This window comes from Balaenoptera ricei, chromosome 6, assembly GCF_028023285.1.
Source record: "Balaenoptera ricei isolate mBalRic1 chromosome 6, mBalRic1.hap2, whole genome shotgun sequence".
Lineage (NCBI taxonomy): Eukaryota > Metazoa > Chordata > Mammalia > Artiodactyla > Balaenopteridae > Balaenoptera > Balaenoptera ricei.
Window position 1 is genome coordinate 86,090,337 of NC_082644.1, and position 21,116 is coordinate 86,111,452.

The window sequence follows — 21,116 nt, forward strand, 5'->3', positions numbered from 1 at the left end:
GCCCGCCCGCCCGCCCGCCCGCCTCCGCCTGCGGGGAGCCCGCCCGCCTGCCCGCCGGCGCCCGGGAGCGCCACCGCCACCGCCCGGCCCAGGCCCAGGCCCAGTCCCAGGCCCTGCGCAGAGCGGAGCGGAGCGGCGTCCACCCGGGCCCAGCAAGCCGGCGCGGCGGGGGCGGGCCCAGGCTCTTCGGCGTATCTTCCATTCTCCTGGGCGGGAGCGGGAGGGATCGGGAGCCCCTGCGCCCCTGATCGGGCTGGGCCCGCTCCCATGGCGAGCGCGGCCTGCCCGGGCCCCGGGGACCCTGCCATGTGAGGCAGGCCCCGGGCTGGGGGCCCGGCCATGGCCGGGGAACGGCCCCCACTACGGGGCCCAGGGCCCGGGCCCGGAGAGGCGCCGGGGGAGGGGCCTCCGGGGCCGGGGGGCGCTGGCGGAGGCCCGGGACGGGGCCGCCCCTCCTCCTACCGGGCTCTCCGCAGCGCCGTGTCCAGCCTGGCGCGCGTGGACGATTTCCACTGCGCCGAGAAGATCGGGGCCGGCTTCTTCTCTGAGGTCTACAAGGTAGGACCAGCAGAGAGGGCAGAGGGGCGGGACCGAGACTTAGACGCCAGGCTGGAACTAGGGGGCCCGGACCCTGGCGACCCGCCCAACCTGCGCGGGACTCGCCATCCCCTGCTGCCCCCAGGTTCGGCACCGACAGTCAGGGCAAGTCATGGTGCTGAAAATGAACAGGCTCCCCAGTAACCGGGGAAACACGCTGCGGGAGGTGCAGCTGATGAACCGGCTCCGGCACCCCAACATTCTAAGGTGAGCGGCCCCAGCCGCTTGCTGGGAAGCTTGCTGGGGGATAGGGGAAAGATCCCGCGGGAAAAGTGGGAACTGTGGAGAGGCCGGGGCTCTTAGAGCCTACCCTGCTATCTTTCCCAACCTCTTCCAGGTTCATGGGGGTCTGTGTGCACCAAGGGCAGCTGCACGCTCTTACAGAGGTGAGGATGGGCCAGGAAGGGGGGGATTCCACCACAACCACCACCAAGGGGAGAGAGAGTCAGCGGCCTGGTGCATCTACAGAGGAGTAATGAGAGGCAACAGGACCCGGGGGAGGCTTCCCTGAACTTCCCTTCAGGCAAACCACAAATAAAAGGCCTCAGCTGGTCCCAGTCCTTTTTATCCTTTAGAAGGGTGCTGTCCAACAGATCTGTCTTCAGTGATAAAAATGTTCTATAGCTGTGCTGTCCAAAACCATAGCCACTAGCCACATGTGGCTAAGGAGCACTGGAAATGTGGCTAGTGTGACAGGAACTGAATGTTTAATTTTATTTAACCTTAATAATTTAAATTTAAATAGATGCACCTGTGTGGGACATGATAGCCTTAGGATATGAATGGGGGACCCTAGGGCACAGACTCACCCTCTTGACTTTTGTGATCCTCCTGAGTGTCCCCAGGCTTATAAGTGGGAGACGTAGAGGACAGACTGAAACTTTGATATTCATTCCCCTTCTCCTACCCCTATGTCCCAGTATATGAATGGGGGGACCCTGGAACAGCTGCTCAGCTCCCCCGAACCCCTATCCTGGCCTGTCAGGCTCCGCCTGGCTTTGGACATCGCCCGCGGCCTGCGGTACCTGCATGCCAAAGGTGTATTCCACCGAGACCTCACATCCAAGGTAGGCTGGCCAGGTGGGTGGAGGCATGAAAGGGGATTTGAGATTAGATTGTAACTAGCCCGTGGGTATTGGAATGTGGATAATAGACAGCATTAGGATGTTGGGGCAGCAAGACACTGGAGAATGGGGGACTGGGGTGAGGGGAGTGCTCTGAGGGACTGGGTACCATGCTGTGTTTGGAGTGACGGGTGATGTTGCAAGATTGGGGTGCGTTGGAAAACTGGGAGATCAGAGAGGGTTGGGGTTATTCTGGAGTGACGGGTCTTTGGGGTGCATTTTGGGAGAAAAGAGAACAGAAGGTAATGGGTATGTGGGGATGCTATATGTATGTCAGAACTGTCTGATCCGGCGGGAAGACCGAGGCTTCACAGCTGTTGTGGGCGACTTTGGGCTGGCTGAAAAGATTCCTGTGTATAGGTGAGGTGAATGCCCCATCCCCCTAAATCTCCCAGATGCCCCTTATCTAAGTGAAGCCCACAGGGACATTTCCCTTGGGGTAGTGAGGGGGCTGACCTCATGCTCTTTTGTTTGGGGAGGGTGTCTGGGTAGGATGTTCCTGACCACTCTGCCCCTGCCCCTGCAGGGAAGGGGCAAGGAAGGAGCCGTTGGCTGTGGTGGGTTCCCCTTACTGGATGGCTCCAGAGGTGTTGCGGGGTGAGCTGTATGATGAGAAGGTAAGATATCAACCCTTCAGATCCCCAAGGCCTTCCAGAGACCTTTGAGATACTCTTATAAGGCTCCATCCCAAGTTCCTCAGCAACCCTACCAGATATTCAGAAGACCCCCAAGATCCCCTTTACCCCTCACACCCCTTCCAACACAGGAAAACTGTCAAGACTCCCCCAAATTCTGACGTATTCTGACAAAATTCTTACATGAAACTGTCAATGCCTCCCCCTGACACTCGCTCCTACCCCTAGGCCGACGTCTTTGCCTTTGGGATTGTCCTCTGTGAGCTCATCGCACGAGTACCTGCGGACCCTGACTACCTACCCCGTACTGAGGTGAATGATGCATCCAGGTTTAAAAGGAGGAACTCCAGACTAGGCACATCATAACCAAGGAGGGTTCCCTGGAGGGTGAGGTCCTGACTGGGGGACAGCAGGAGAACTCGAGGAAGGCTGACCTGGAGGCCCCTCCTCTCTGTCCCCACAGGACTTTGGCCTGGATGTGCCTGCTTTCCGAACCCTGGTAGGGGATGACTGCCCACTGCCCTTCCTGCTCCTGGCCATCCACTGCTGCAGTGTAAGAGCCTCACTCTCCCTCCCTGCCCCCGACCCCCACCCACCAGCTGACAAGGCCAGCCGGGCCAGATGACAGGAGGAAACTCAGGGACCCTCTTCTGGAGCACTGAGTGAAGCTGCCCGTCTCTCCCCATCAGATGGAACCTGGCACTCGTGCTCCCTTCACTGAAATCACCCAGCACCTGGAATGGATCCTGGAGCAGCTGCCTGAGCCAGCCCCCCTCCTCAGGGCTCCCCTGGCACACAGTCAGGGTAAGTGAGCACAACTGGGGTCCTTTTGCCTCTCTCTTCCTTAGAACTCAGAATCATCCAGGGAGACTAAGTGTTTTTATTAGTTGAGAAGCCTGGGGGTGGGAGTGGGGTGAGAGGACATCTCAGAGAAGATCGTTTTCTAATTCTAGAGCCTGAGGGAGGGGAACAAGGAAAGAAGAGGTAAAGGGGGCTGGAGGGGACATCTCCCCCTTTCCAAAGCACCCTGTGGGACTCCCTTTTCTCAGCTCTAGTCCCACCAGCCTCCTGGTGAATAATGAGACCCTCAGGGAACTATGATCAATGCTGAGAACAGTGACCACAGACTTCTCTGTCTACAGGGTTTGTTCCAAGAGGGGGTCCCTCTGCCACACTTCCCAGGCCAGACCCCCGGCTCTCCCGAAGCCGGTCAGACCTCTTCCTGCCCCCGTCGCCAGAATCGCCCCCCAACTGGGGGGACAATCTGACTCGAGTCAACCCCTTTTCACTACGGGAAGACCTCAGAGGTGGCAAGATCAAGCTCCTGGACACACCCAGCAAGCCAGTCGCCCCCCTACCCCTTGTACCACCATCAGCACTGCCCTCCACCCAGCTGCCCTTGGTGACCACTCCAGAGACCTTGGTCCAGCCTGGGACACCTGCCCGCCGCTGCCGCTCGCTACCATCATCCCCTGAACTCCCCCGACGTATGGAGACAGCACTGCCAGGTCCTGTCCCTCCTGCTGTGGGCCCCTCGGCTGAAGAGAGAATGGAGTGTGAGGGCAGTAGCCCTGAGCCAGAACCCCCGGGACCAGCTCCCCAGCTGCCCCTGGCCGTGGCCACAGACAACTTCATCAGCACTTGTTCCTCAGCCTCCCAGCCCTGGTCCCCTAGATCAGGAGCCCCCCTTAACAACAACCCCCCAGCCGTGGTGGTGAACTCCCCACAAGGCTGGGCTGGGGAGCCCTGGAACCGGGCCCAGCATAGCCTGCCCCGTGCAGCAGCCCTGGAGCGGACAGAAGCCTCGCCGCCCCCGTCAGCCCCCCGGGAGTCCGAGGAGGGGCTGCCCTGCCCTGGCTGCTGCCTCGGCCCCTTCAGCTTTGGCTTCCTGTCCATGTGCCCCCGCCCCACACCAGCTGTGGCCCGCTACCGCAACCTGAACTGCGAGGCGGGCAGTCTCCTCTGCCACCGGGGGCACCACGCCAAGCCACCCACAACCAGCCTGCAGCTGCCGGGGGCACGCTCTTAGCAGTGGGGCCTGTGGTCTCTGGCCTCCACCCTTGGCCTTCAGGATGCCCTGTGAGGACAGAGCGCACATGCTGGCCTGTGCCAGCCCCGGATGGGCTGAGCAGCGCTTCTCCCTGTAGAGGGGAACCTCGGCATGGACGTGAGGAACACAACATTTCCTTTGCATCCCCTGAGCTTGCTCTCCCGTGGGGATCACTGAACCAGACAAAGCGTTGCTGACACACGAGACTAACACGTGCAAATTATTTAAAAATATTTCAATAAAACTGCCTGGCTGGCTCCGGGCTGCCCCTATCCGCTCAGCCCGTGCGCCCTCCCCACCCATTCCACTGTGGGAGGTTTTGGGGGAGGCCAAAATCTCTTCTAGAAGCTTCTTCACTCTTTCCCTGGGAACAGTCCAGTTTGTGGGACAGGATCTCTATTGGCAGCAGGCTTGCCTAGCAATGTTGGGCGTGGATCAGCCCTTGGCCAGGCACTGTCCAGGCAGAGTGAGGACACACTGCAGGGAGGTGGAGCTTAGGACCTGCAGGCTACAGCTTAGGCATGAAGGGCACAGGCTCTTGTTGGCGTGAGTATCTGGAGGATTAAAGCATCAGGGAGCTCCACAGTTGACTGTCCCTAAGAACCCTCACCCAGCTCACCCCATCTCGTCCCCAGCTCCCTGGACAGCCACATAGCCTCCCCTGCCCAGCACCCCCTTCCATAAGCACAGCCTGGAGGCTGTGGACATGGCTGTCACAGGAACAAGTTTTCCCCCTGGCCTCTGGGCCCCTGCCCTGAGACCCTCTGCCCCCGGACTCCCACGCCTCCGTCCCATCCCCGACACTTACCCAGCTCAGTGCAAAGAGTGGTCCACATCTGGATACCTGAAAGCTTCCATCTCACAGATGGAGGGAAGAGAAGAATAACAGTCCTCTGCCTTCAGACTCACCAGCCAATCGCCTTCTACCTTGGCACATTTTTGGCTTTGACCATAAAACCTAAAGGGTGGTGATGTAGCACTGGGATAAGTTCTGGCCCCCTCCTATCCCGTCCTCCCTTCTCTTGCCCTGCACAAACCTAACCCAAGTCCTAACTCACCCTGCCTACCTAAAGCCGTGTGTGGGATGGTTCAGGTACAGGTGTCTGGACCCCAACCCGAAGAGGCTAGAGGACCAGGGAGGGAAAAAATCACCCAAGGTCCTAAAGGTGGAAACTCCAGTTAGGTAACTACCCTGTTTCAGGGTCCCTGGGGTTGATTCTCAAAGTTACCCCACTGCTTCCTTTCTCACTTCCCTGGGGCGGGCAACTCTAGTATACCAAGTGGCCTTGACTGAAAAAGTACAACCTCAGTTTGGGTAGCCTTGTCTGGGCTGAGAAGTTAGAAGGCTGGGGTTCTTCATCAGCTGTGAAGCCCTAGCTAAACCCTCAACTTGTCCCCCTGAGAGAAAGATGACATAGGTCCCAAACTGGTAATTTTTTTTTTTTTTTTTTAAGTAAAGCACGTGCCAGGGATGTCTAGGTACTGGGGATAGAATAGAAAGGAAGCCTGCCTGTTATTAATCAAATAGAAGAAATGGACAAATGGGTAATTATAACATTGATTTGTGAAAAAGTTTTGAGAGTAGGACCTGGAGGGAGATCTCATTACTGTGTCTTTATGAAGGGATTATAGAGGATTTTTGTTGCCCAAAAGTCCTAACAAACTTACCCATTGTATCTTGTACCATCACTCCACTGCCAGAACTTATTTCTGAAGTCAATCCAGTATGATTCAGCTGAACCACCTTGTGCCAACACCTTACGTAAGCTTCTGGCATAATGAGTCTGAAGGGAGATTCGGAGAGACCAGAGGTGTGTGAGGAGTGATGGGAAATATTGGAATAGGAGGAGGGAGGGGGTGTCGGGAGGAGGGGACCTGGAAGAAAGTGAACACTAGAGAGGCTATGAGCTTTGGCAAGAGGACTGTGCTCGACCTTGGTGCATGACATCGGCTCATCGGTGACCATCCCCGCATCCTTCAAGTGCCACCCTGCAGATGCAGGCTGACCCTTCAGTTCACGTGCGTGCATGCGTGCATACGCGCGCACACACACACATGCTGGGTAAGAATTTCTGCCAGCCTTTGAAGAAGAGTCATTCTGTGGGCTGTTCTGGTCACAAGGAACCAATCCCTACAATCCAGCCCACCAGGTATGGAACCTGTCTGCCTGAGAGGCCATGAGAGTCAAAGAACCTGTTCAGCAGCCCAGAGCTGACCAGAAAGCTGAGATGAGAAACAGGTTAACGTAAAGATGGCTCGTTAAGTTTCAACTCTCACACCAACCCTAATCAGTTAATAGGGCCATCTGGAGCACTGTGCTGAGACGCTGCATGGAAAAGGGGTGCACTCCCTGTGTGCACTGCTATCCCTGACTTGATGGCATATGTCCCTTTACCCAACAATACCCATACAGTCTTTGAACAGGGGTTTTCTTACTCCATATGCATAAGAAATGTCGCCGATTTTGGCCAGTTCAGAGGACAGAGATTTACAATGGTTTTGGCTCTCCTCCCAACTTCTCTTAGTAACTGAGATGTAAAAGCAACTCCTCTCATTCAGTATCCATCCCAAGGGACAGCAGGAATCTAAAAAGCAGAAAGAGTGTGACAGCACTGCCCAGACCCAGGAGGGAGATCTCAACACTTGGGATGAAAGTGATCACTCAGCAATCTGGTTGCTAACAATGTTCCCTGGGGTCGAACCTCAGTGCCTTCACTGACTTCTGGTCCTTAATCTTTGCAATCTTTCTTTCTTCACTTCCCCTGGAAATGCCATACCTGTGCATACTTAGTAAAAGCCTTTAACATTCAACAACTTTACTCCTTAAAATGTAGGAGGTTTATTTGAAAAGGACTGGTGGTACTCTCCCCAATTTCTGAACAATAGCTGTTTACTCCCCCATTTTGGCTAACTTCACCTGGGCCCCCGATAAACAAGCATTCAATAGGCCTCCCATTCATCTCATTGGCTCCCTAAAGCGTTTCTCACTGCATATTCAAACTTTCCCACACTCCCCAAGCGGCTAGCCACCACCTTCCCCTCCACTCTTCCACAAGTAGACAACCTTGCTGCCTGCTTTGCTGAAATTGTCAGACACTTGACGTGTGAACTCTCTCCATTTTCCTCCTCTCCACCTCAAAATTTGTCTCTTCTCTGTTCCTCTTTTCCTGACTATCTGTCAGAAATAAACCTCCCTCTTTCTTTAACATCCCACACCCCAGTCTATGCTCCTGATCCCAACCCACCTCTCTCCGTTGCTTTGTCCCATCCGTCCTACCTCCGTCACTCAAAAATTATTCCTTCTCCTCCAGCTCCCTCTCTTCTGTCTACGTTTTCTCATCCCCACCCAGCTACTGCCTTAGGTTACTGTCCTACAGCAACTTAAAAGAATAAAAAGAAGTCGGTGTGGCCAAATGGACGAGGGTGAGGGGATAAGCAGCATGCTGAAAGGTAGGCGGGGGCCTTGGAGGCCAGGTTGAGGATTTTTTATTTTTATATTATGAGCAAGAGAAAGTCAATGTAGGGTTTTACACTGAAGCATTTTGTTCTCTGGTTGTATCCCAAGTGCCTGGGTACAGTGCTAGACATATAGTATGTATTCTATAACTTTTGATGTAATTAATTAAATGAAATGACATGATCTTAACTGGGATGACATGATCAGATTTTTGGTTTTGAAGGATTACTCTGGCTGCAACATGAAAAGTGGATTTGGAGGGGGGATGTTTGGGAAAAACATTCAGCAAGCTGTTGCAGTTATCCTTGCAAGACATGAAGATGGGGGAAAATGCAAATGGATATATAGACTTGGTGATCAAAAATAGAGGGAGTTCCTCTCTGACAGATTAGGGCATCTGCTGAGAGTGAGAGAGAGGGTAGTAGGGTACAGAGAGCCAGCCGACCACTGCAGATTTGCCAGGCAGGCAGTGCTGGGGCCCCAGCTGAAGTTGAGACTAGAGATTTGTGGCACCAAGCAGAATGACTGCACAGCTTGTCACTCCTGGGTGCAGGCATGTGCATTCATCCAGGACAATGGAGCCAAGGAGTGAGTGGGGTGGCTGAAGTGATGGGCCCCCAAATCCAAGATGGGTAGAGAGAGAAGTGAAGACAGGTGATGGCTGACGGGAAGGGAGGAAACAGGGGAGCCAGCAGGTTGGAGGCCTCCATGAGGTTGAAGAAGAAGTGTGTGGAAAGCCTATAGAAGGCCAGCTGTGGTCAGAGTGAAGACTTGAAGCCATCCTTTCAGCGGAAGAGCAGTTTGGGATGCTGAGGTCTAGGGTTCAGCTGTGGGGAAGGAGGGGGCAGCACTGTCATGGAACTGAGGCTTGTAGAGAATGAGAAGGTTAAAGAAAGGAGGGCTGGGGGTGTCTGTACAGAACCTCTCTCTTTTAAGCCTTGGGGGAGTAGCCAGATGCCCCTGAGATAGACAGAGCCTAACCTCTAGACAACCAGTCCATGGACATTCCAGTCCCCTTGGGCTGGGGACCCTGCCTCAACCTCAGCCAACTTTGGGAGACCTCCTATGTGTCCCGCTCCCTCATCCCCACACACTGGCTGGACTCCTCCTTTCAAAAGGGATGAGCATTCCACCCTAATTCCCTGTCCTACAACACCCCTGCCCACCTCACTGCGAGAGCTTCAGCTGCCTTGCTCCAACCCCAGACTGTACCTCATCCATCAGTAATTCTTAATCTTTTGGGGAATCTCAGATGTAGAGAGAATTAATTAAAGCTACAGGTCCTCTCTTTAGAAAAACGTGCGAACAATCAATTTCACATCCAAATTCAGGGGGTTCCCAGATCCTTGACACTGATGTCAAGCCAGGTGAGCCCTGAGTTTGCTGCTCTGGACAGTGTCATTTGTACAGCTGGCTACCACCCTCTTCTCCCCTACAGGATCAGCCTTAGAGCTGGGTGAGCCCTCCCTAAAACCAGTATGCAGCTAGATCCTTCGCCCTGTAGGCCCAGGGTGCACAGGTCATGTCAGCCAGCACTCTGGTTCATTACCCCTTTCCTGAACAACTCAGTGGCTCCCTAATAGATAGATAGACCCCTCACTTCAATCCATCCTTCATGGCAGGTCCTACCATCTCCCCTTTCCCAGAGAAGATACCTGGTGAGGTGCATGTGAAGAAGGGCTTCAGTGTGTCCCGCACGCTGCTCAGCTCCTGCTCCAAGTTTGTCCTTTGTATCTCCTTATTTCTCAAGGCCTCTTTTGTCTTCTCCCCATCTGACTGGCAGGCCTGCAACTGCTCTTTGGTAGCCTGGCCAACCTTCTGTTCCACCTGTAGTGTTTCCTGACTCTGGGCCAGCTCCCTCCTGGACCCCTGCAAATCCTCTTCCCTCTGCCCCAGCTGGGTTATCTTTAGGCGCAGCTGCTGCCTCAGGGTGCTGTTAGTGGCTTCCAGAACCCTGTTCGTCTGCTGGAGCTGCTGAGACACCTGGAAATCTGTTTGGCCATAAAGAGAGATTTGGAGGACATCTTCAGCCATGCTCTGGTGCCCTGAGGCTTCAGCATCAGTCCTTTGGCTGCTTCTTGCAACTTTTTGCATAACAGGCTGGAATGGAATATAAGATCTGACTGCCTAAAGCTTAAGGAGGTACTGGATTAGGTGAGGACAATTTAGGAAGTCACGGCACTCTGAAACAGACCTGGCTGGAAGCCAGATGAAAGCTGAGGATGTGGTGGTAGTGATTCTGGGCCCTGCTGAGGAAGGGCAGCTGTTGGGGAGAGTGGGGGAGAAAGTTGTCTGGGGTGAGTGGGGAATGGGGGGCAGCCATACTCACAGTGCACTCCCAGGCAGGTGGCAGCCACCCCTAACAGCAGGCAGGCGAGGAGCAGGCCCAGAAGGAGGTACTGCATGTAGGATGCATGGCCTTAGGGAGAGAGTGGGTTGAGGGCAGTGAGCCCCACGAAAGTTGATAGACTGAGGGGGTGTGGGTGGAGGAGATTCACGGGAAAGAGCATCCCGCAGAGGACTTGGAGCACGCGCGGTGGTTTCTGTCCCGCAGAGTTTCCGCAGGTGGAGGAGGTAAGGTGTTCCAGAATAAGGGCTGGGGATTGTTACCGGTAAGGACTGAGGGGCACTACCTGGTAGGACGGGGAACTAAATCTCAGACGGAGACCGGAGACGGGGGTACGTGAATGGGGACCATAGTAAGGGGGAAGGGGGCAGAAGTTCTGGGTTGATGCGTCGGAAAGATCTCTGTAAGGATGAGGGTGAAAGCGGCAGGGGAGGGTGTCACGGGGCTGCCCGGGCTGACCGGAGGGCTGCGGCCCGGGCTCAATCCGTGGGCCAGACCTGCACACCGCGGGGCCCAGCACCACCTCCCGCGGGGACCGGTGCCAGCACCTGACTCCGCGAGCGCCCCGGGGGGCCTGGTGGGGGAGGGCTGCCCAGCCCGAGGCCGCGCCCCGCCCCCACTCGGAGGCCCGAGAAGAGCTGGGCAGCGGGTGGCGCGCGCGGGGCGGGGAGGACCGGGTACTCACAGGGGAGAATCCGCCCGGCAGCCGGTGACGTCACGGGGCTCCAGGCGGCAGTTGGCTGCTCCGACTGGACCCCTGCGGAAGGGATCGACTCCAGTTTGAAGGTGGGAAAGCCAGGAAATACCCCTTCTCCCCACCCTCACCCCCTCCACCGCGCCGAGACCCCAGTCTGTCCTAAGGTGCCTTCTGCCACTGCTCTGGGACACCCTTAGCGCTCTCCGGAGTTCCGCATCTCCCCTGGGACTCTCGTGTGTCCCTCCTGGGTCTTACCTTATCCTTTCCCTGGGGACCCTCTATCACCCTCCTGGGTCTCCCTTTATCTTTTACTCTGGGGGCCCTCATCTGCCTGCCAAAACCCTCTCCCCGGGAGTGCTCTCCCCCTCCCCCTTCCCCTCTCTTCTCTCTCCCGGGACTCCCCATTTCCCACTCGCTCTCAGCTCCCCAACACGGCTGCCCTGATCCCTCCGTGGAGCCCTAGCTCCCCACCGGGGTCTCCGCCTTACCCCCTGGGAGCTTTATCCTTCCTTAGCTCCCATAATTGGTGCTCATTCTCTTCCTGAGAATCCCCAGCCTTTCTCCAAGGGTATTGTCCTCCCAAGAATGCTGTGGACTCCCCAGCGCAAGACACAGTCCCCCATAAACACACATCCCCTGGGCTCTCCAGACCTGTTTTGTCCCCTAATCGAGTGGAAGCCAAGCTTGAGGGTCCTCCTGGGCCTGGGGGCACTTGAATATTCTCATAGGTGAGTTCTCCGTCTTCATCAGCCTCTGGGTCTGGAGAGGAGAGAAAAGGTGGGGTCAGGATTGGGGTCTCTGGGGTGGGAGTGGGGTCTTCAAGGAGGATGGAGATGCAGAATCAAGGAGACACCTTATCCACCCTTACCTTGTCCTAGCCGGCTGGAGACGCTCTTCCTCAGGGGAGCCTTCACGAATCGCAGGTCTGCATAGGTGATGGCCTCAGCCATGGTCCTGAGCACCTCTGCTCCCACTCGCCTCCCTCCTCTTCCACCGGCCCCAGGCTTTCTTGCCACTCTCCCCTCTGTCCCTTCACACTCTTAGGCTCTGTGTTCCCTCCGTGACTGCACAGCTTAGTGCTTTGCCCTGTGACTTCCAGTCACAAAAGAGGAAGATGTGACCCAGCCTCAGACAGATGGGTTCAGTGAAGCAAACGGCATCCCTGAGCTCCGGCCAGAGGGGCAGGGGAGGGGAACCTGAGGTCCAGAGCATGGGGTTCAGGGCTGTGGGGTGTCACAGAACCAATACTCAGGGCTGTCCCTGTGTCTTGCCTGTGCTCCTCCTTCATGCATCCCAGACCCACCTTGACAGTGCTGGGCTCCGAACGCCCACCCTCATCATCTACCCTGATTTGCCCCATGCTTCTTTCCTGGCTGCTCAGTCCACGGGCTTTCTATGTGCAGTCGGAGCTCTTTTGTGCTCAACTGACCAAAGAGGATCTCCCTAATCATTGCTCCAGGGTGGGGCTTCATCCGCCCCTTCAGATTGAAGGGTCCTAGTGTGAAGCCCTAGCTCCTCCTTATCCTGAGGTTCCCAGTAGATATGAGTTCCCAGAAGGGGGATCCCTGATTTGGTGGGACTTTTCTCTCCATCAGTTTGGGGGCTTTCAGGGTGGGCCCGGCTCCTCTTCTACTGTAGTCCTACAGAGCTGCTGAGAATCCCACACACAGAGAAGTTCTCAGTCCAAAGCCTTCCCTGGGAATGAGGCAACCCTTTGGAGGATGCAGAGGATCTGGGACCAAACTGACTGTCCTGTGTAAACACCCCCAGACTCTCGCTTCACAGCCTCTCCCTGGCCTCCTCCACCTTTGTTGCCCTAATGATCACACCTGTGGCCAGTCAGCCTCTTCCTTGTCCCATCCTGCCTTCTGGCAGACTAACGCGACCCCTGTGTTCCGATATCTGAGCCAGACCCAGCAAGGTGAGTCCAAGAGGCAGAACCTCTGGGAAAGGCCAGGCTGGGAGTGAGGGTGAGGGACACCACAGTTTGTGTGCCTCTGGAAAAACCTTCAGCACTGACTGTTCATGCACCTTGTTGGGGGTCAGGGAGCAGATGAGCAAAGGACTTGCATGGGGATGAAGATGGACTGCAGCTTCTCAGAGGGGAGGCAAAGAGCAGGGCTGGGTTCTGAGCGGGCAGACTCTGGACCAGCCAAGGTTTTGCTTTCTTCTTGGTTTGGTTTTGGCTTCTCTCGTACTTTCCTAGTAAAATTCTTCCGTTAACAAGTCCCTCCGGTGGACCTAGAGTCTGTCATACAGAGTGAAGTAAGTCAGAAAGAGAAAAACAAATACCGTATGCTAACACATATATATGGGATCTAAGGGAAAAAATGGTTCTGAAGAACCTAGGGGCAGGACAGGAATAAAGACGCAGACGTAGAGAATGGACTTGAGTCCACGAGGAGGGGGAAGGGTAAGCTGGGACGAAGTGAGAGAGTGGCATGGACATATATACACTACCAAATGTAAAATAGCTAGCTAGTGGGAAGCAGCCGCATAGCACAGGGAGATCAGCTCGGTGCTTTGTGACCACCTAGAGGGGTGGGATAGGGAGGGAGATGCAAGAGGGAGGGGATATGCGGATATATGTGTACGTATAGCTGATTCACTTTGTTATACAGCAGAAACTAACTGTCCCTTTACTCCCAGCCCCAATGAAAAAGGGGGCATTTGTGGGGGAAGACCAGGGACTGAGAGGCCTGGCTGATGGAGGAGAGGAAACAGGGGGGAGGGTGTGCGAGCTGAGCAGGGGTGCAGAGGGCTCCCTAAAGTTCTTTTATCAGAATGTGACCCCCGAAGGGCTCACTGCAGGTGAGAAGAGGCTGGGGCAAGACAAGGTATGGAGGTGGGAAAAACCCACCCTGAGTCGGTGACATCCTCCCCCTCAGAACCCTCCCCCACAACCCGCAGCTGCAGGGAGGAAAAAGGAAGGAGAAAGAGGTCCTCCCCACATGCTAGCAGCTCGTAGTGTACGGTTAGTGGTGTGTGGAGGGGTGCTGTGATAGGCCTAGGGGTCTGATGAGAGCTCTGCCCAACAGTGTCACCCAGCCCCCCCCAGAAAAAAAAAGTGCCCACTGACACAGAAGAACACATTTGTCACCTGAGAAACGTGTCGGGGGGAGAGGCAGACATCCACATGGGTGTGAGTGTGCAATCATGCACCCGCATCCCCAGGTCTCTGCCGTCTGTTGGGGCGTCTGTGAGAAGCGAGCATCTCTGCCCAAGCCTGCCTGGAGGGTTAAGCATGGAGGATTCTGGTGCCTGAAGGGTGCATGTGACGGCTGTGTTTTTTTTCCATGGCGGGAAATGACAGGTCATATTCAGAAGTCTTAAAAGGTCATGGGGACAGAGTCTATAAGTATTTCCTTTTGAAGGCTAACTCTTTCCTAGGGTGTCCCTCCAGCTGTTAACCGTCCCTGCTTGATTAAAGTTTCCAACACCCCAGCCCCCTCTCCCAGACAGTGAGAGTGGTGTGTGCTGGTGACTCCCTGGGGGCCTCAGGGGCCTGTGAGAGTGAGTGGGAGTGCATAGAGCAGCTGGTGGCAGGAGTGAGGGGGAGTGGTCAGGGTACTGGTACCTGTAGTGCACAGGGCATGGGGTGTAGGGACAGCGTGTGTGTAAATCAATTTCAGGAACACTTGCAGGAATTCTGTAAACTGTAGATAATGTCCCAGTTTTCAGAACCCATGTGCAACAGGGCCTGGATGCCAGGTAAAATGCCAAAACCAAGCTTCAAATGAGTATGTGCTCAAAAAAGGAATCAATGGGCATGCTGCCTAACTCGACCCTTGGGGAGGCTTTAGGAGGGAGGGTGCCCAAATGGGACTGGATGAGCTAAGCTGCACGCCCACAATGCCTTGGATGTCTTAGGCTAGGTGGTCTGTGTTTCTGTCCTCTTTAGCTCTTCTGGTGATGGATACACATCTTCTTATGACACTGCATTCCCTCAGTCCTAGACCATCGTGTGGCCTTCTTTTGTGAAGAAGGTATGAGAGCAGAGTACGTCTCCTTCCCCATGTGTGCCACATGGGGTCTTTGCGATATTGACATGTATATTTCCTTTCGAGGCTGGACATCAGAAAGGACAGCTGTAACTCTGAGCTGCACCTCACCTACCCAAATGTCAGGAATGCCTGGGGGCTTCTCAGAGCTGAGGGGCGAGTGCTGTACATTTCAGCTTTTCCAGGATCATAATTTCATCTGAGATCCTAGAGGACAAACACCAAAGCCCATTTCTTGCCCTCTCCTGACCCCTCCATGCTTATTTCAGGGAGTGGTTCTACGGTAAACAAGAGGAGGGAGCCCAGCTATAAGGGCCTCGGAAAGAGTTTGCTGTGTGGAAAAGAGCTCATCTAGGGATTTCCCTGGTGGTCCAGTGGCTAAGACTCCGCATTCCCGATGTAGAGGAGCCAGGTTTGATCCCTGGTCAGGGAACTAGATCCTTCATGCTGCAACTGATACCCGGTGCAGCAAAATAAAATTTTTTTTTTTAAAAAAAGGGGCTTGGGCTTCCCTGGTGGCGCGGTGGTTGAGAGTCTGCCTGCTAATGCAGGGGACACGGGTTCGAGCCCTGGTCTGGGAGGATCCCACATGCCGTGGAGCAACTAGACCCGTGAGCCACAACTACTGAGCCTGCGCGTCTGGAGCCTGTGCTCCGCAGCAAGAGAGGCCGCGATAGTGAGAGGCCCGCGCACCGCAATGAAGAGTGGCCCCCGCTTGCCACAACTAGAGAAAGCCCTCGCACAGAAACGAAGACCCAACACAGCCAAAAATAAAAATAATAATAAATTAAAAAAAAAAAAATCAAGTTCCTTAAAAAAAAAAAAAGGGGGCTCATCTGCATAAACTTTCGTGAAGTCCAGCCAACATCAGGAAGTCAAGGAAGTCACCTGAGACTCTGAAAGTCAGGTTCTGTCCATCTTCATTACCTTAACCCACTGACTCCAGGAGGTCCTAATCTACAGATAGCATGTGATAGGCAGAAAAATGGCCTCCCCCAAATGTTCACAGTCTAATCCTCAGAAACCGTGGACAGGATAGGTTACTTTACCTGACAAAATTGTTAACGTGATTAAGGACCTTTAGATGGGGAAATCATCCTGTTTTATCCCGGGAGGCCAATCTAATCACAGGTCTTTGAAAGGATGAAGCTTTCAGGGCCATGGGAAGAAAGAGATTCAACCATGGAAGAGGGGGCAGAGAGATGTGACATGAGAAGAACTCCACCTGCAGATGCTGGCTCTGGAGCTAGAGGAAGGGGACCACGAGCCAATGAATGCAGGCAGCCTCTAGAAGCTGGAAGAGGCGAAGGAACAGATCCTCACCTAGAGACCCCAGAAAGCAACCAGCCCTACTGACACCTTGACTTTAATCCAGTGAGGTATGTGTCAGACCTCTTACCAACGGAACTGTAAGGTAAGAAACTTGTATGTTGTAAGCCACTAAATTCGTGGTAATTTTTTACAGCAGCAAGAGATAAGTTTCCTGAACTGTGGAGGAAGTATGATGCAATGGAAAGAACATAGATAAAGAAGCCAACCCTGCCACAGTGTGTGACTTTGGGCAAGTCACAATTTCCTATCTGTAAAATATGGGATTTTCTAGATGATATCTGACATCAGTCAAGGGGTCCATGGCTGGAGATATAGTAGGTGTTAATTTTAGCAAAAGCATCGCTAAAAGTCTGTTGAAATAGCTTCAGAGTCAGGAGGGAGGACTGTGGGCCATCTGACAACACTATTAAGGGGATTCGTGCAGCTCTTTGATCACTGAAGGCAGAGTGCCAATAGGTCTCCAGTGACTGCCCTAGGCCTCTGCTTGGTCCTGTCTTGAAAGCACATTCATATATGCTGATGGCACAGAGCTCTAAAGAAAAGCAAATACACCAAAAGGCAAACTCATGATTCAAACATTGCAGCAGAGCAAAATGATGGCTCCAACCACAGACTGAAATATAATAAAGATAAATAAAACAGCTAGAATCTATTGAAAAATGAAACTTGGGGCTCAAAAAATAAATTACATAAGCATAGGTTGGAGGCAGTCCTGGCTTAAAAATAGTTTATGTATAAATGTCTGAAGGGAGAGACAGTTATCAGTCATTTTGGAGCTAGAAGGATCTTAGCTTGACCCACTTATTTTACAAATTAGGAAACTACACTCAGTGGGCCAAAAAGTTCATTATGAATTAACCGTATGACTAGGAAGGCTGGTGATAAAAGGCTGCCCCATAGGACTACAGCTTCTTTACCAAATATGCCAAACATTGTGCCGGCCACACCTACAGCCCCTTCTAAGGGGGGCCAAACCCCTGCTGATGAGGCAGCCCTAGACCCCCAAAATTGTGTTATGTGACCTCCAACCCCTCTGACCTCAGCTGACTGAGATAACCAAGTGGACGGCAAACTCAAGGCTGGCCTGTTCAGAGACCAGCCAGTGGCCTCCAGGGTGGCCTGGCCTGGAAATCAGGGAGGATGTGAGCTTATCAAATTTTAGTTCTCAGGAATTTCAATGGGAGAACATGGAGATGAGCACTCAGGTAGCAGTGGGAGCAGAAGGTGAAAGGATGCAGAGCGTCTATGTGGTGCCCGGAGTCTCCCACGCTTAGCAGTTGTGCCTGGCTCCTACTCTCTCACACACTGAGAGCGGAGAGATTATCCTGGCAGGTATCCTGATTATCATGAGGAGATAGGGTTGCTGCTACCTAACGGGAGCAGGAGGAGCGGATCTGCATGCAGGAGATTCACGGGCGCCCCTTGGTGCTTCATGCCCAGTGATACATCATCCACAAATGGGCAACGGTGACCTCCCCAGCCTGAAAAGGACACAGTTGTCGGAGCTCCGACCCCTTGGAAATGAAGGTCTGGGTTACCCACCAGACAAGCCATCTAGACCAGCATCAAGTGCTGCTTGAGAGCGAGGGGGAGTCTAGAATGGATGGAGAGAAGGAAGAATCTCCGCTGCAGCCTTAGCACCAGCTACAGTAGTGTAGCTTGTCCCACTAACCCTCCTAGTGTAAGGTTTTCTTCCTCTCTTTCCTCCTCCACTTTTAAGAAATTGTGACCTTGGGGAAGCAGTGACAGCGCGACCTAAGGAGGAGCATGAGTGGATCTGAGTGATGCAGGCGCAGGCACGCAGAGCCTCAGCCACCCCTGTCCTCCTGGTCTTTCCACTTGATGTGCTTCAGCCTGGCTTCCAACTGCCGGCATCTTTGCAGCTTTTCTTTGGCAGGCAGTGAGAAAGTGCTGGAAATCAGTATCTCGCACCAGAGCAGCTCAACCGATGACTGGTGAGAACTGGTGTACCCCCTAGCAACCTCACCCTGGGGGGCTAACTCTGAGGGCACTGGTCTACACTGGCTCTCAGAGTTTCCCAATGGCTTTGAGCCCCAGTTTTCCACCATGGACGTAAAGTGGTACCTCCTTATTACTTTAAATTTTATTTATTTATTTATTTATTTATGGCTGTGTTGGGTCTTCGTTTCTGTGCGAGGGCTTTCTCTAGTTGTGGCAAGTGGGGGCCACTCTTCATCACAGTGCGCGGGCCTCTCATTATCGCGACCTCTCTTGTTGCGGAGCACAGGCTCCAGACGCGCAGGCTCAGTAATTGTGGCTCATGGGCCTAGTTGCTCCGCGGCATGTGGGATCCTCCCAGACCAGGGCTCGAACCCGTGTCCCCTTCATTGGCAGGCAGATTCTCAACCACTGCGCCACCAGGGAAGCCCTCCTTATTACTTTAAATTGCATGTCCCTGACTCCTAGTGAATTTGAATGTACTTTCATGTTTGTTAACCAGTTGGATTTGCTCTTCTATTGACGTTAGAGCCTTTGTATTCTTTTTCTCCCCCCAGAATTTTATTTTGAAAATTCAAAGCCTAGAGGAAAGTTGGAAGAATAATACAATGAATACTTATACGTCCTTCATCTAATATGTCAGTCAAGGCTCAAACTGTTCTCACCACATCAAAGAAATGACAATTATGTGACATGATAGAGGTGTTAGCTAACCATGGTGGTAAGCATAATGCAGTATATAAATGTATCACATCAACACATTGTACACCTTACACTTACACAATGTTATTATATCGCAATCAAAAATGGCACAGAGAAGTAGACCATTAGGGTATGCGTACACATATACATACACGCACATAATTTTTTTTCAATTAAGAGATTTGTTACAGGAAATTGCCCTTACCCAATTAATGCAATTATAAGAACTAGTTAAACGGTCCGTGAAAGGTCATTATCTTTGCTTCTGATGCTGGAGTTTGGAGTCTGCAGGGCAGGCAGCTGGGGGGGCAAGGTGGATGGAAAGTGGGAGGGCAGGGATAAGCCAGACCCATGAGGACAGCCTGGAAGCCGAGTCAGTCTCTCACTACCTCCAGCTGTGATGCTGTGGGTGTCCTGCAAGAGGAGCTGTGCCCTCCCCCACCAGGTGCCACTGCTCTGGAACAAAAGCCCAGCTGGTACACAGTCCCAGCCCAGCTTCGGCTCTCAGTAAGGATGGCCTCCTGTTCCAGGACTATTTCTTATTATATCATCCTTTCTCCAACGAACTGAATTGCCATGTTCCCGTATACACAAACACCTAGTTTGGGATTCCTGTTTACCTATTGATTCCCTTTTACTTATTGATTTAAGTGGTCTTAGAGCATGTTCTGATATTTGGTAAGGCAAATTTCTCTTTTTCTTTTAAAATATTTGTCCTTGACTATTCTTTGAAATACAAATTGGAACTATCTTAATGGTATACTTTAATTTTGGGAGAATTGACTTTTTTTTCTGATATTTTATCTTCCCTTCCAAGGGAAGGGAAGAGGGAGGGTTGAGGGAGTTCCCCAGTGACCTAGTGGTTAGGATTCAGCACTTTCACTGCCAAGGAGATGGTTGATTTTTGGTTGTCCCACTTTTGCTTTGTATCTTTTAATTATATTGTATAACTTTCTTCATATGAGTACATATGAAGTCAATTCTTGACTAAATTTACATGCTATAAAACTTCTATAAAACTGTAAAACTGGGAATGTAATGTACAGCATGGTGACTATAGTTAATAATATTGTATTGTATATTTAAAAGTTACAGACTTCCCTGATGGCACAGTGGTTAATAATCTGCCTGCCAATGCAGAGGACAGGGGTTCAAACCATGGTCAGGGAAGATCCCACATGCCGCGGAGCAACTAAGCCCGTGCGCCACAACTACTGAGCCCGCATGCCACAACTACTGAAGCCCACACGCCTAGAGCCCGTGCTCCACGACAAGAGAAGTCACTGCAATGAGAAGCCCGTGCACTGCAATGAAGAGTAGCCTCCGCTCACCACAACTAGAGAAAGCCCGTGCAACGAAGACCCAATGGAGCCAAAAATAAATAAATAAATTTATTAAAAAACAAGTTACTAGGGCTTCCCTGGTGGCGCAGTGGTTGAGAATCAGCCTGCTAATGCAGGGGACATGGGTTCGAGCCCTGGTCTGGGAAGATCCCACATGCCGCGGAGCAACTAGGCCCGTGAGCAACAACTACTGAGCCTGCGCGTCTGAAGCCTGTGCTCTGCAACAAAAGAGGCCGCGATAGTGAGAGGCCCGCGCACCGCGATGAAGAGTGGCCCCCGCTTGCCGCAACTAGAGAAAACCCTCGCACAGAAACGAAGACCCAACACAGCCAAAAATAAATAAGTAAATAAATAAATAAATAAAAATTAAAAAAAAAAAAAACAAGTTACTAGGGACTTCCCTGGTGGTGCAGTGGTTAAGAATCCGCCTGCCAATGCAGGGGACACAGGTTCGAGCCCTGGTCTGGGAAGATCCCACATGCCGCGGAGCAACTAAGCCCGTGAGCCAAAACTACTGAGCCTGCACTCTAGAGCCCGTGAGCCACAACTACTGAGCCTGTGTGCCACAACTACTGAAGCCCGTGCACCTAGAGCCCACACTCCGCAACAAGAGAAGCCACTGCAATGAGAAGCCCGTGCACCTCAACGAAAACCCAACGCCTCCAATAAATAAATAAATAAATTTATTAAAAAACAAACAAACAAAAAAAGTTACTAAGAGAGTAGTTTTTTTAAATTAATTTTTATTGGAGTATAGTTGATTTACAATAGTTTCTGCTGTACAGCAAAGTGAATCAGTTCTGCATATACATATATATACTCTTTTTTAGATTCTATTCCCATATAGGTCATTACATAGTATTGAGTAGAGG

General features: G+C 52.8%; 2 protein-coding genes across 3 annotated transcripts; one reads left to right on the forward strand and one right to left on the reverse strand.

The window, feature by feature from the left end:
• The first annotated feature begins 41 nt into the window (after positions 1-41).
• TESK1 (testis associated actin remodelling kinase 1) lies at positions 42-4,678 on the forward strand. 2 transcript variants are annotated; one of them, XM_059925015.1, is made up of 10 exons: positions 42-558; positions 683-804; positions 935-983; positions 1,518-1,664; positions 1,999-2,081; positions 2,248-2,338; positions 2,585-2,668; positions 2,820-2,909; positions 3,046-3,160; positions 3,499-4,678. In XM_059925015.1, the coding sequence occupies exons 1-10, from the start codon at positions 340-342 to the stop codon at positions 4,383-4,385; spliced, it is 1,887 nt and encodes a 628-aa protein (XP_059780998.1). In that variant the 5' UTR covers positions 42-339; the 3' UTR covers positions 4,386-4,678. The 2 variants fall into 2 exon arrangements, with proteins under 2 accessions (XP_059780998.1, XP_059780999.1); XM_059925016.1 differs by lacking the exons at positions 42-558; positions 683-804; positions 935-983; positions 1,999-2,081 and having other exon boundaries at positions 1,525-1,664.
• A 118-nt stretch (positions 4,679-4,796) lies between these two features.
• Positions 4,797-11,884, reverse strand: CD72 (CD72 molecule). Its single transcript, XM_059925018.1, has 9 exons — positions 11,776-11,884; positions 11,559-11,666; positions 10,896-10,967; positions 10,193-10,282; positions 9,519-9,854; positions 6,843-6,991; positions 6,075-6,190; positions 5,215-5,364; positions 4,797-4,960 (listed from the first exon to the last, which is right to left on the reverse strand). Exons 1-8 carry the CDS (start codon positions 11,855-11,857, stop codon positions 5,220-5,222), a joined length of 1,098 nt encoding a protein of 365 aa, XP_059781001.1. The 5' UTR covers positions 11,858-11,884; the 3' UTR covers positions 4,797-4,960; positions 5,215-5,219.
• Between the last annotated feature and the right edge of the window lie 9,232 nt (positions 11,885-21,116).